Genomic DNA, 13328 nt, shown 5'->3' with positions numbered 1-13328 from the left:
GCATTTTTCTCATTTCTAGTCAAAATATCTCATCACACTTAAAATAAGACAAAATCACCTAAAGAGTAACTTTTCAGTGAGATATAAGAACTTGGTTTTAGACAATAGATCTGGAAAAATCTTATTTCAAGAAATCTTAGTAAGATCATTTTCACTTGTTCCATAGGCAGATTTTTTTGGCTTAATTCAAGATTTTTTTTGCTCAATTCACCAAAAAAATCTGCCAATGGAACAAGTGAAAATTATCTTGGTAAGATTTCTTGAAATAAGATTTTCTAGATCTATTGTCGAAAAATAAGTTCTTTTATCTCCCTTACAAGTTACTCAGTAGGTGATTATGTCTTATTTTAAGTGTGATGAGATATTTTGACTAGTAAATGAGAATAATACACTTGGTAAGATTTGGATTTTTGCAGTGTAAGTCCAAGACAAATTCTTAAAAACAGATGTTAAATTATGTATAAAAGCATGACAGTGAATGTTAATAACTAGAAATACCTTCATTTTACATCTGGTTTTACACCTACTTTTACAGTGAAACATTGAATATTTAGTTTCTTTTCATTATAGGACATATTTGTGATGATATTTAGGGCCACAGTTAAGAAATAACCATGTAGAGGAAGTGTTAACCCAAGCCAAACCATTTAACATTACATGATAATAATAAAGTTTATACTGTAGTATTTCTAGCTGTATCATTTAATATTGACCAGGTTGATGGGAATATTTGTGGAGGTTTGTGGTTATTTCAAATAAGATTCACTCAAGATGTTTGAGGCGAACACGAATATTACGATAATCGATCCAGCTGTTTCTGAAACCGGAAATGTCAAAGTGCTGGCTCTGATGAAAGAGTCGGGGGATTTTACATAAGTTTTATGACTCTTGTACACCAAAAGGGCCAGATTTAAGTATTGGATGAGAAGAAGACTTGGATGTGTTTTCTTTTTATTCAATTTTATATCGGTTTAGTAGAATTTAATTACTTCAGCAAAATTTAACCCATTAAGACCCAGTGGTACTTTTATGGAAGCTTCTAAAAGATTTTTTTCTCTCTTTTTAACGTTTCTCATGTGATTTATCACCATTTATTATAATAAAAACCTCTGTGTTTTGCATTTTTCAGTGTAAATCACTTACTTTACCCTATATTTAATTTACTGATCATGTAGATGTTCATTAAAGCTCAGAGTAAACTTAAAGGTATTCTGCAAAAACAGAGAAAACTGAAGAAAAAGTGACTGTTTCAGCAAGTGAGGACTATTACCATGTGTTACAATTTTGCGGCTAAAACTCAGCAGTTTATGGAAATAAAACAGAAGCAAATATGTGTGAGTGCTTCAGCAGGACTCAGACTCAGGTGGGCACTCAGCTGTTAGAGTGTGCTAGTGTGTGAGCTCATTCTATGATGTGACGATGATATTGAATTATTTACTCACTTACCATCGGGTTTTGGCCCCAAAACTCTAGTTGTTGAAGAATAGGACCAGGACCAAAAGCGACAAGTGAATGTTTTGGGCAGATAGCAGGGTGGACTCTCACATACCTTGAATCGTGGAGTTTCCCTCCTCCTCATTCATTCTCCAGACCGCATGACGTGCGCGTGTGTGTGTGTGTGTGTGTGTGCACGTGTGTGTGTTGCAAGCACGGTTGCACAGGAGGAAGGGGCGGGGCGTGAAAGAGAATGAAAGGGCACCATGACCAGGTCCAGTGACAGCCAAATTAAACCACTCTTAACATTTATTATCATTGATCAAAATTTTAGTCACGAAAATTTGTAATGCAGTTTTTTGCACAAAAAAAAAAAAAAAAAAAAGAGTAAAAAGGGCACTTGTAGGCAGAGGATCAAAGCGGCAGGGGCTCAAGCCCCCCCGGCCCCCTGCTTTGCACGTGCCAGGTCAGCTGTGTTTCTAACGGCCAGCAGCAAGTTGAGAACTTGTCTTTGGTAGTAGCAGTTGGTGATTATGTAAGTGAATTTGTGGCCATTGAACTGAGGGAGCAGCCCCCGGTACAAATGTAAGGCATTACATCTTGGAGGATGCAGGGATGGCTCCTGGACGGCTGTACACGTGCACAGTGTTCTAGGAAAGAGAAGAGAGAAGGGAAAACAGGTGGAATCAGCAACTTTAACCTGGACAGGATGTGCATATTGGGATGGGAGGTCGTTGAGCCGGTTTGTGTGACCATAAAAGTCTGATAACTGGAAGTAATCAGATAATTGTAATGATCAGATCTAACGCATTTACATACACTTACAAAATGCTTTAATCAATAAACCCTGGTTTACATGCTCCAGTCCATTATCGCATTTCTTTCGGAGTACGTAAATACATAGTGATGGTAGAATCAAACTTCCTGTTACTGTTTTCCGCTCATATTTGACTATGGAACTTCTGTTTTCTACATTTGTAATTGTGTTTACACATGCGCACATGTACAAGAACTAATAAAATCAGATTAGCCTGTATACATGCAGGAAGACATCGGCGTATTGGGGAGAAATCCAGGTGTGTTAATCTGATGTTTCATAATTAGATTACTGCTGTTATCTGATAAAACAGATCATATTATCCTGTTTCCATGGTCACTTAAATAATCAGACAACTCCAGAAATCAGATAATGATTGGAGTATTGGTGTGCACGTAAACAGGCTTGTTATCTTCATCTCTTTGGTTTTCCTGTTAACATGCATATAGATGAGTTTCAATGTTTACTAACAACAGTGATGTGCGCACCTTGGAGGCAAAAACACCAGTACCAGCTACCAGCCGGCTCACATACACCTCCAGGCTCTCCCCCAGAACTCGTGAACGAGCAAATATGTTAGCTCTAAAACTGTCCATTAACTGTTTCTGTCCAAAAGCCGATCCCATCTTCTCTTTCGCGGCCGCATAATTTGACTTAACCGCATCAGAAAGGCTGTCCCATAGTAGAAAAGCAGACTGACACAGACGGGTGGGCAGCAGAGGTGGCACTAGACATTTTTATACTCCGTCATTTTGACGGACAGGGTCGTAAAAATTCCGTCATAACATATTATTATCTGTCATTTCAAATTTTTATTTTTTAATGATAATGAGATATATTTAGTAGTATTTAATGTTCAAAAACATCTCAGTGATGCAGCAGCTGTAGTTGCTGCTGGCTGATAAACCAACGTGATATCACAACTGGCAAAATTATATACACCACTTTTAACTGGTGTGTTATCTGTAGACATTCTAAGCTTTCCTTGTCTATGTTCACGCAGTGTCAGTCCCATGCACTGAGGGTTAGGGTTCAGGTTATGTGAACCTCAGATCTGGGCACAAACTGACGTGCCATAACACATGAAAGGTAGAAAATGCGTACATGTAACACACCAAATGCCATCAGAACTGGTGTATAACTTGCTTGTCCGTCATCCTTCACCACATCAGTCCCTCTTTTTTCACAGTGTTTATCAATGCCATCTCATTTACTGGGCTTTAAAAGAATTAAGGAGACTCGGCTGTCTGCACAGTTTGTGCTAGCAAAGTAGCATCTGATTTTGGCTAAAGTTGGCTAAACAACAATTACCCTCAGTATTTTAATCTGTCAAAATGACGGACGGCCTTCAGAATTTTCCGTCATTTAAAAAAAAAATCTGTCAATGGCGGAATATTTCCGGTTAACATGACCTCTGTACAGTAGACCTCCAGTACTTCCAGATCTGAAGTGTACACTGCACAGACCAGCATTCTGAAGTTCCTCCTCACACCAGTTCTCCCGTCTTAATGCCTACAACCATAACTTTCGCCAATTTTTCAGGAAGGGATGTTTGCCAGCAGGAATTCTGTAGAAGTTTAAATCCTTCTGTGATATTCATCACATTCACTCAAAGGATATCTAGCCTAAATAATGTCAGAAAATGATTTGCTGAATAATGTCTGAAACGACAATAGATATTTGTCGGACGATCAATATGAACCAAGTTTGATCTTGACTGGCCCACTATTTCCTTAATAATATACAAAAAAAAAAAAAGATTTTTCAACAGAAACTCTCCCAACCATTTGGAAAAAACCCACCACCTGGTGTCAAAATGCGACATCATGTAAACTCAAAGTAGTGGCATGAAGAAAGATAATTGTTAGATAATCGATATGAACTCAATTTGAGCTACATTGACCTGATAGTGGCAGAATAATAGTCAGAGAACCAAATTTCCTCACAAAACTCACCCTAGTGAATGAGAATGACCCCATATGAACTGTGGATGGTAGCAAGAAAATGGACATTTGTAAGATGATCAACATAAACCAAATTGTATCTCATTCGGCCTATTACTGCTTGATTTATGTCCAAAAAACTGATTTTCATCTAAAGCGCCCGCATTTGAATGACTTATAATACTCATAGAGAAGCTGAAATCCATAGGGTTCTTCCACTAGGGGTCCACAATGTTGGTTATATTATAACATTATACATATATACATTATAAGCCTGAAACTCCATTTCAGGTATATCAGGAATATCCACATCAGGGAGAAGGCATAAGACAGATGGGACATGCTAACACACTACTGGTTTTATGATGATGTTTGGATTCTGAGTCAAGCGAAAAGTTGACCTCTTCTAGAGGGTGTTTAAAGGAATGAAAGAGGGAGGCAGAGTTCACACAGTGGAACATCTGCCACCAGTGGAAAACTGAAAAAAAAAAACCTTTTTACAAAGTTTTAATTGGTACATGTAAACTGGGATATTAGCTGAATATAGTGCTAGAATATAGTGAATATAGTGAATATAGTGAATATAATGACTAATTTTGTAATGACTAATATTTCGACTAATTTTTCGATTAGTCGACTAATCTAAACGACTAATAAAAATAAAAAATCAAGTGTTTGTTACTTAGTTGTGTCCATTTCAGCGGACCAGGCAAATGAAACTTAAGATGCTTGAGATGGGAGGGAGACCAAAAATAAATAGTTGGTTAATAGTAAAACGACACGTCAACTAAAAAAAGTGCCGTCGACAAATTTTCATGGTTGATTATGTTGATTAAATCGACTAATCATGGCAGCACTAGTGGAATATTAATTTCTTTTAATGTAAAGGGAGGTACAGGGTTTACCTTTTTGGGCTCTGTGTTGTACTTGTTCAGGTAGGTCTGAACCTTGTTGCCATAGTCGGCATGAACAGTCTTCAGTTGCTCAACCTGCAGAACAAATGAATATTTATATTCAGATACCAAGAAAAGTCATGTCCGCATGCAGATTATACAAGATTTGACCTAAACTCTGACAATATAAATGAATCTGATTCAGCTAAAGACTCGATATTCCACTGTTCAAACCTGTTTTACTGCCATCTGTGCATCAGTAAATAAAACTGCCCTCACCGATGGCAGTGAATGCCTGTATTTACCTCAGGGTGCTTGCTCTTTATCCAAATAAAAATTCCAGATTTTTTCAAAACTGGTATTATTTCCCTTAGACCAGGGGTCTCAAACTCATGGCCCGGGGGCCAGTTGAGGCTGATATTTTGTGGCCCCCTACTTGACATCGAAGTTCAGCGTTAGTGCGGCCTGCACATTGTTCTCAAATGCACCTTTTTGCTGAGTCTTGCCACGTTTTTATTTTATTTATTTTGATCATTTATGGGCTACCACAGGTAGTCTCATGACAGCTTCCAGAGGTATTTGTTGTCAACGGTTGTCAAGCTAGCTAACTGGGAAGAACCTGGGGAAGTATGAACGTTAGTCACTTAGTTGAAACAGATTCCGGAGTGACACCAAGTGGACAGAAAATATATGCCATCACCAAATTCTAGTCATGTTTCTCTCAAAACGTGCTGTGAAGAGGAAGGTTGGCAACGAGCACAGGCAATTTCAGGAAAAAAGGGAGACGGGATATTTTTTTGTCGAGCACAGGGGCAGCCCTGCATGTCTCATATGCACAGAGAAAGTTGCGGTGTACAAGTAATATAATGTCTGATGTCATTACTCAACTAGACATGCTGAGGAGTATACAAAATGCCAGGGAGATGAGAGAAAGAACTGGGTCACCAATCTTAAAAAATGTCTGTTGAGGCAACAAGATTTATTCAAGAACACAAGCACAGAATGAAGCAGTAGATGAAGTGGTGAATGAGATGACTGTGAGGGCCGGAAAGCCACTCAAAGAAGGCAAGTTCATCAAAAAGTGCATGTTACTAGGTGCAAGTGAAGTAAAGAAACCCTTTTTTTGTGGAATACTTAATGCAGCCCAGCCTGACCCAGACTCTACCTCCAGTGGCCCCCAGGTAAGTAGCGTTTAAGACCCCTGCCCTAGCTAGACCTTGACTTTATTTACTTTTATACTTGTGTGCCAACTTTTGTGGTTGAGATTGTACCTGTTGTGTGCAGTAGAAAAATAGATTTTAAGAAATGTATGAATGCATAATTTGCAGTAAATTATGTTTTACTGGCAGAAATGTTTTCAAAACATATGAAAATCACAAAAGTGCATGAATATCACACAAACAAGTTTCACTAGAATCATTCCAGTTAATGAAATCATATAAGGTTTTTTAGATGTTTTCTTCATGTATTTCTTATCTTATAAGATTATGTGCCTTTGTGCATGCTCAAATTCAACTGACAGAAACTTTTTTCCATACTTTATTAAGACTTTCACACAAAATTCCAGACTTTTCAAGGTCTGAAAAACAGCGTTTCAAAACTGCATACTTTTTGAGACTTTCAAAACCTGCGTAAGCACCCTGTGTCTGTTTTATCATCTCAGATCTTAGATTTCCTGTTGAGACTCACAAGTTCCACCAACCACCTCCTGTGGTTTGGTCAAGTGGAAACACTAACACATGCCATGTAATTCTGAAATCTGCAGCAGTTTGACCACAGATACTTGGTGAAGCAAGAACCTTTACAAAATAAAATCATTTAAACAAAAGAAACTTTTGAGGTTTATAAAAACATGAAAAGACAGTTGGATACGTTGGAGGTAATGTGACCTTACCATCCGTTTCTGGATGAAGAGCTGGGCTCCCTTCAGAGCTCCTGCCATGTTCTGACAAAGCCTCTGCCGCTCCTCTTCATTCAACACCTGAGTGTAGAACGCATGCACCTGAAAGAAAATACTGTTTAGTTGGAACTGGGTTGAATCAAAACAACATTAAGTGAAATTCATTGAACAACTGCACTTTAAAAATCACCATGTTATCTGTGAGTTAATAACAGACTGAAGTTTATTATCAACAATATACATTCTATGGTGAGAAAACTGGTCATTTTCACATCCAGCAGAACTGGATGTGTGTGTCTGGAGTTGTGACCATCCAACAAATGCATGCCCAACAGTCTCATGTTTTGGTCTCTGCCTCCTGATAAACACAAGTGGACTGGCATTCATAAAGGTTCCTCATAAAGAGTTGCTTGTAGTGATGAAATTCAAGAAAAATTAAGTTTAAGAATTCCATGATGGTTTGTATAATGTGATTATGCTTTCTAAACTTTCACCTTAACTTATAAAGACCCAAACATCCACCATCGAACAGATTTATCTGCTGAACTAAAATGTTTAATACCTGTTGATCCACTAATCCTATCAATGCATGTAAATAATTGGTGTAAAATACAGTTTGTCATCTTTTCATGGTCATCAGATATGACCCATTTGGATGTTCAGAGGCTCCATAGTGAACGTGGAAACAGTCATCTTCTACAACATTGATTCACCAGTAAAACCCCTGGAGTTAAATAAATGACAGTGGATGGACACACTTGGTTTTAATGATATCTTTACTGAAAAAGTTATTTTTTGTTGTTTTTGTTTTCTTTCTTTCTGATGTAATAACTTTCAACTTTAATCTGAGCATTAAATTAATATCTACACCATCAGTAAATTAAAATAGAAAACTACACGATTTTCACTGAAAAATGCGAAATACAGTGGCTAATATTAAAATAAATAGTGATAAATCACTTGAGAAAGGTTAAATACAGAGAAAAATTCATTTGGGAACTACCATAAAAGCAGCACAGTGTCTTTCTGGGTTAAAGTTAAGACTAGATCCATTCAGACCAAGGAGCATTGGAGTTTTCAGAGAACAAATACTCTCCAAACACTGTTTTGGTCATTCAGTACACTATAGATCTGTAAACTGTACAACACTACAGATTAAATCATGCAAGAATAATGTCTGTAGTTGATTTCATTGGAGATATGCTCCCGTCTCCCACCTAATGCAGTGGACTACAACACCAGAATACAAAGTGAATACAATACAAAGATATGACATTTGACAATTGATAAATTACAAAAGTGGAGAAGTGATGACTTGAGTTTACTACAAAACCTATAAGCAGAATGATCAACCAAACAATGACACCGCTTTCCAGAAAAAGAGAAGTTGGGGCACACGGCTGGCATCTGTGGTGAGAAATACTGAAAATACTTTTTGCTGAGAAATGAAACACTCTGTAGTAGGAATGTTGTGAGAACCAATACGATACCATTCAATACTATGATGGGGGGGACGATACTCATTTTTTAAGAATTGATACCATCGGTATGCTACCACTCTTCTAGAATTGATGGAGGCAGTTCATACCGACAGTACACATTAGTGATGGGACTTTTGGCTCTTTGAAGGGAGCCGTTCAATCAGGAGCCGTTCAAAACACTGGCTCTTTTATGTTTTTTACATTATTTTGAAACACCAATGTTTTAATGACTAAATAGGCTACATGTGATGATTGACATTACATTTTAAAGGTGTTTAATTGGCGTGGCAGTAAATATTATCTTACTGTAAAAAAGAATAGTTAGTTCAAATGTGTGGGTAAATACATGACATGAGAGGTGACATTAGGCAAATGCTGGAATTTGACAAAAAAACATCACGGTACATTATGTGGACTAGTCTGTAGCCTAAAAATGAATAAAATAAAACATGTTCTTATGAAATAGCATTTTATTTTCCTCAAAACAAGAACATTAAATGTGTATAAACATACGGAAAAAATTGCACAAAACACAACAGTGATTAATCACTGCAATTACTTAAATAACTGAACTGTAGTGCAATTCTCAGAACAAGAACAGTATGTTGGTAAATTGACAGGCAATTGGACACTCCCTCCTTAAAAAAAAAAAAAAAAAAAAAAAAAAAAAAAGAAAACTTAACAGCTCTTTACAAAGACTCGGTTCCCATTGTTCATTTCAAAGAGCCGTTCAAAGATTCGATTCATTCGTCAACGTCACATCACTAGTACACATGCAACAGGTTCAGCAACTCATGAAAGAATGGCAACAGCTAAAGCTAAAGCTCTGCTTCGTCTAATGGACAAAAAAGGACCAAAAGTCGTGTGTGGAATAGTGTTGCTTTGGTCAACAAAAATTATGACGAAATACCTTCGTCAACGTACCTTTATCGCGTGACGAAAACAAGACGAGACGTAATGAAAATGGTCATGATGTGATGATAACTATAATTAAATGTGTAATGCAATGTTGTTGACTAATAAAAATTAGACTAAATGTGGTTTACAAAACAAAAACCGTGATAAATGCTGCGTTTCCACTATGTGGAACCAGCTCGACTTGACTCAGCTCAGCTCAACTCGGTATTCCTGCAGACCTTTTCCATTACTGGGTACTACTGACTTCACAGTACCTGGACGTCATAGTGATGCGGCACGTTACTTCTGTGTCTTCTGTTCAGAGAGTTGCTGAAAACTCGCTCGATGTGTGTTGTCTCGTCTGAATTTTTACGTCGGCCACCAAAGACTGAATCTCCTCGACCGACTATGGTGTGGTTTTGGGCTGTTATCATGTGGATTAATGTACCGCTGTATTTACTGTCCACTTCCGCATCTGTTTTTTGTAAAACAGCGGGTCACAGAGAAAACTGTCTGACCAATCAGTGGTCTGCAGTGTTATACATCATGGTTTAGTATCGCTTGGAACCTCAGCGGAGGTGATACCAAAAAACTAGTACTGGGTACCAGATTCCAGGTCCTTTTTTGTAATGGAAATGCAAACAGGCCGAGCCGAGTCGAGTTGAGCTGGTACCACACAGTGGAAACGCGGCAAAAATGTCTCTTCGTTTTCGTTAACGAGACGAGACAAACTGACGTTATAATCTTTAGTTGCATTACTGCAGGTGTGCCTGCATTGAAACTGTGAGGTCCACAGGTCATCAGACGTTTCGCACCCAGGTGGTTTGCCTCCTCTTGTTCACTCCTGAAGTCTGGATGGTACACCTTCCGTCTCATGCTCCAAACGTCCAGGGTCCAAAAAGACCTGCTCCCACGGTCTGCAAGGTAAAGTAGTGCAACCCGAACTGAGCCAGACAGGACCCGACAGGTTGGGTTGGGTTTGGACCCCCCCCCCAGGCTTCTCAAGACATAGGCTATTTGCACAGTACAGTGACCAACAGAAGACTCACTAGACTGGCCCTCATGAATATTCATACAGATATGGTAACTGACAGCATATAATTTATTTTTGAGTCCATAAGAATGATAAGATGACCTTGTTTGGACTAAAATGGGTTTAACTGAAAGAAAACGCTGCTTTTGTCAAGACTATATCGACCACATTAAATACAACTGCATGAATAAAAAGAGACTAAAATGTAATTTTCATTGACTAAAATGTCATCAGTTTTCGTTGACCAAAACTAGACGAAACCAGTCATGTATTATTCTGACAAAAATACGACTAAAATTCTCAGTTTTAGTCAACTAAAACTTGACTAGATGAAAAAACTATGAACGTGGCTAAAACTGATAAAGACTGAAATGAGAGTCTGGCACAAAGATTAGACTAAAACTAAAATTAAAACAGGCTGTCAAAAACAACACTAGTGTGGAAGTATTTCAGGTAGACGACCATGACGTGGTTATGGACACGCATGAGCCACAGTGTAAACGCCGCCACCGTGGAATTCAAACAAATTGGGGGAAAACCACAAACCTAGCAAAGTCCATCGTTTAACACGTTGTACGATCCAAGGAAAGCTTGCCTACCAATATGGCGTCGTAAACAGAAAACCATGTGATCATGTGACGTATGTGCAAAACCTCAATATGTGTGTGCTGAACCCCAGGTGGCTGTATCAGATTGGTGGAACGTGCATCCTGTGGATTGGCCAGCCTGGAGCGCACAGACTGCTAATTGGAGGTGGAAGACAGAGTCCGCCTTTAAAACAGCCTGATGACAGCCCAGCCCCGCTCCTCGACCTCGCCCAGCTCCCAGCTAACGCTGCCAGAGTTGTATTATGAGAGAGTTTTCTGGCATTTTGATATTTGTATTTAATCACATTGTAAATAGTTTATGGTTACCGCAGCACTTGTTTAGGGTGAGAAGTCTATTTTATTTTCATGACGTTTTCTCCTGTTTTGAGTTAGGAGGCCAGGTTAGACCTGTGTATTTTGGTTTCTTTATTTTGGTTAGGGAAGTATAGAGTGTTTGAGTTGGTTTTGTTTGTTATTTTTGTCACCGCTCACCCTACATAAAACATCATCTGTCACGGTCTTCCTTGGGAGTGGGATTCGAGTGGGAGTCATTTTATGTTATGCCCTAGACTAGACTAGGGCGTAACAGGCGTAACAGTTCAAGTGTCCCAGTGGTGCAAATGTTGTCAGAGAAACATGATGTTTATGCTATCACACAGCAGCTGACAGAATGGATTCGTGCAAGTGCACCTGTTCCAAAAGAAGTTGTGAGTGATTTTTCTCTGGCCATTCTGGGAGCTCTGGTCAAGGCTTTTACCCCTCTCCATGATCTGCAGACCTATATCAATGCATGCTTTAATGTACTACTTGGGACTCAATTTGCAAAACTAAAGTCCTGTGTGCTATTTATTACTTAGCTTTCACCAGTTATAAGTTCAGCATTGACCCCTCGGTTCCATTGGTGGCAGTGGTGGTTCTGTTCTGCCGACCGCTGTTTATAGTTACTATCGCGGTTAGCGTAGCTTCTCAGTATTGTTAGCCTGCGTGCCTGTTGACACGAGTCCAAAGAAAAACATGATATAAAGCAACAGTTCTGACTTTCTGGATCCAGATAGCATGCCTACCAATATGGCGGTGGAAACAACAATCACATGACCAGTGACATCAGCTGCAAGTCCTCAATACACCATTGGCCCTCTACAGGCCAGTGTGGGATAACATAATAAACGACATACGACCTCAGGGTCGTAACAAAGCCCTATCAGAACTCCCTGATACAGGAAGACGTGGCCAGATGAGCCATTTGGTCTCACCAGTTTCCTTCCTACTGAACCAGTTGCATCGAAACATACTGTTTAGTAAGTTTTCTTTAATAAGGTTTTGTACACATGCATTTGTGTTTGACTCCAGTAGTGACAGAAAAACGTATCCAGTCCAGTGTCTTTAATGCTACTATTATGAGGTGCACATAGTTTAACAACTGCAGTGACAAAATGGGATCCTTGTCACCTAATTCCAAATCATTTCTCTCTTGTTGTGCTTTGTGTAGTGTGGCCAAATTAGGTTGATGGCTTGGTTCGGGATCTCCAAAGTCCATCAGCTTCTTTGCCTGTGATGGCCACCATACATGGGGCTCCATCCTGCCTTCGCATAGTTCTCTGGTTATCTGCGCCCGCATGTTTCCAGACATGAAACGCTTTGAACAGCCAGTGTGTCTGGCTCTCTCTCAAGATAACCATGACACTCTTTACAGTAGCCTCTGATTTCAATCTAATTGATTGTGATTGATGGATAGACTTTGGCTCTTTTATAAATAAATGTGCAAGGACTTTTGACTGCTCTCCAAATCTGCTCATTTATGACATGAGTCCAGGTGTCAGGCTTCAAAATGATATATTGTCTTTTTTTAGTTTGAGAATATTTGTTGTTGTACTCAGTCTTTTCCAGAATAGATTCTCTCCATTTGTCAAAAGGAACATCGAGTTGAAAAATCTGATAATCTGTTAGTCCATGAGAAAGGGAACCTGATTCAGAGCCTGTGTCATCAGTTTCAGGATCACTTGTGCGATGACTGAACCCTTAAGTTTAATTTAACAAAGGTGTACAGGGCCTTTGCAGAGATTTTATTTCCCAGCTGCTCACTCAGCTCTGTCCATACAGTGGCATTTGGAGTGGCTATGTTGCCATTTTGGAGTATGGCCTCTTTCGATGTGCAGAGAACTGCAAAAATGGAATCTTTGTACATACACAGCAGGTTTTTTGGGCATCTAGTTTAAGAACACATAAATAAAACTAATGTTGATCACTTAACTTTTGCCTTTATTTTTCTATCAATGATTATATTATATCGTCGGCTTCCTGATAAAACATGTTATGTGACTTTTGGCAAATTTTACAGGAGAA

General features: G+C 38.8%; 1 protein-coding gene across 1 annotated transcript; it reads right to left on the bottom strand.

The window, feature by feature from the left end:
* Positions 1-1925: 1925 nt before the first annotated feature.
* On the bottom strand, positions 1926-10241 carry LOC115420381 (catalase-like). The gene is made up of 4 exons (XM_030135618.1): positions 10125-10241; positions 6982-7089; positions 5100-5183; positions 1926-2084 (listed from the first exon to the last, which is right to left on the bottom strand). Exons 1-4 carry the CDS (start codon positions 10239-10241, stop codon positions 2028-2030), a joined length of 366 nt encoding a protein of 121 aa, XP_029991478.1. The 3' UTR covers positions 1926-2027.
* Between the last annotated feature and the right edge of the window lie 3087 nt (positions 10242-13328).

This window comes from Sphaeramia orbicularis, chromosome 6 (genome assembly GCF_902148855.1).
Source record: "Sphaeramia orbicularis chromosome 6, fSphaOr1.1, whole genome shotgun sequence".
In the NCBI taxonomy this organism is placed as follows: Eukaryota; Metazoa; Chordata; class Actinopteri; order Kurtiformes; family Apogonidae; genus Sphaeramia; species Sphaeramia orbicularis.
Note: the sequence above shows the minus strand (reverse complement) of the source record. Positions and strands in the feature narration are given on the sequence as shown.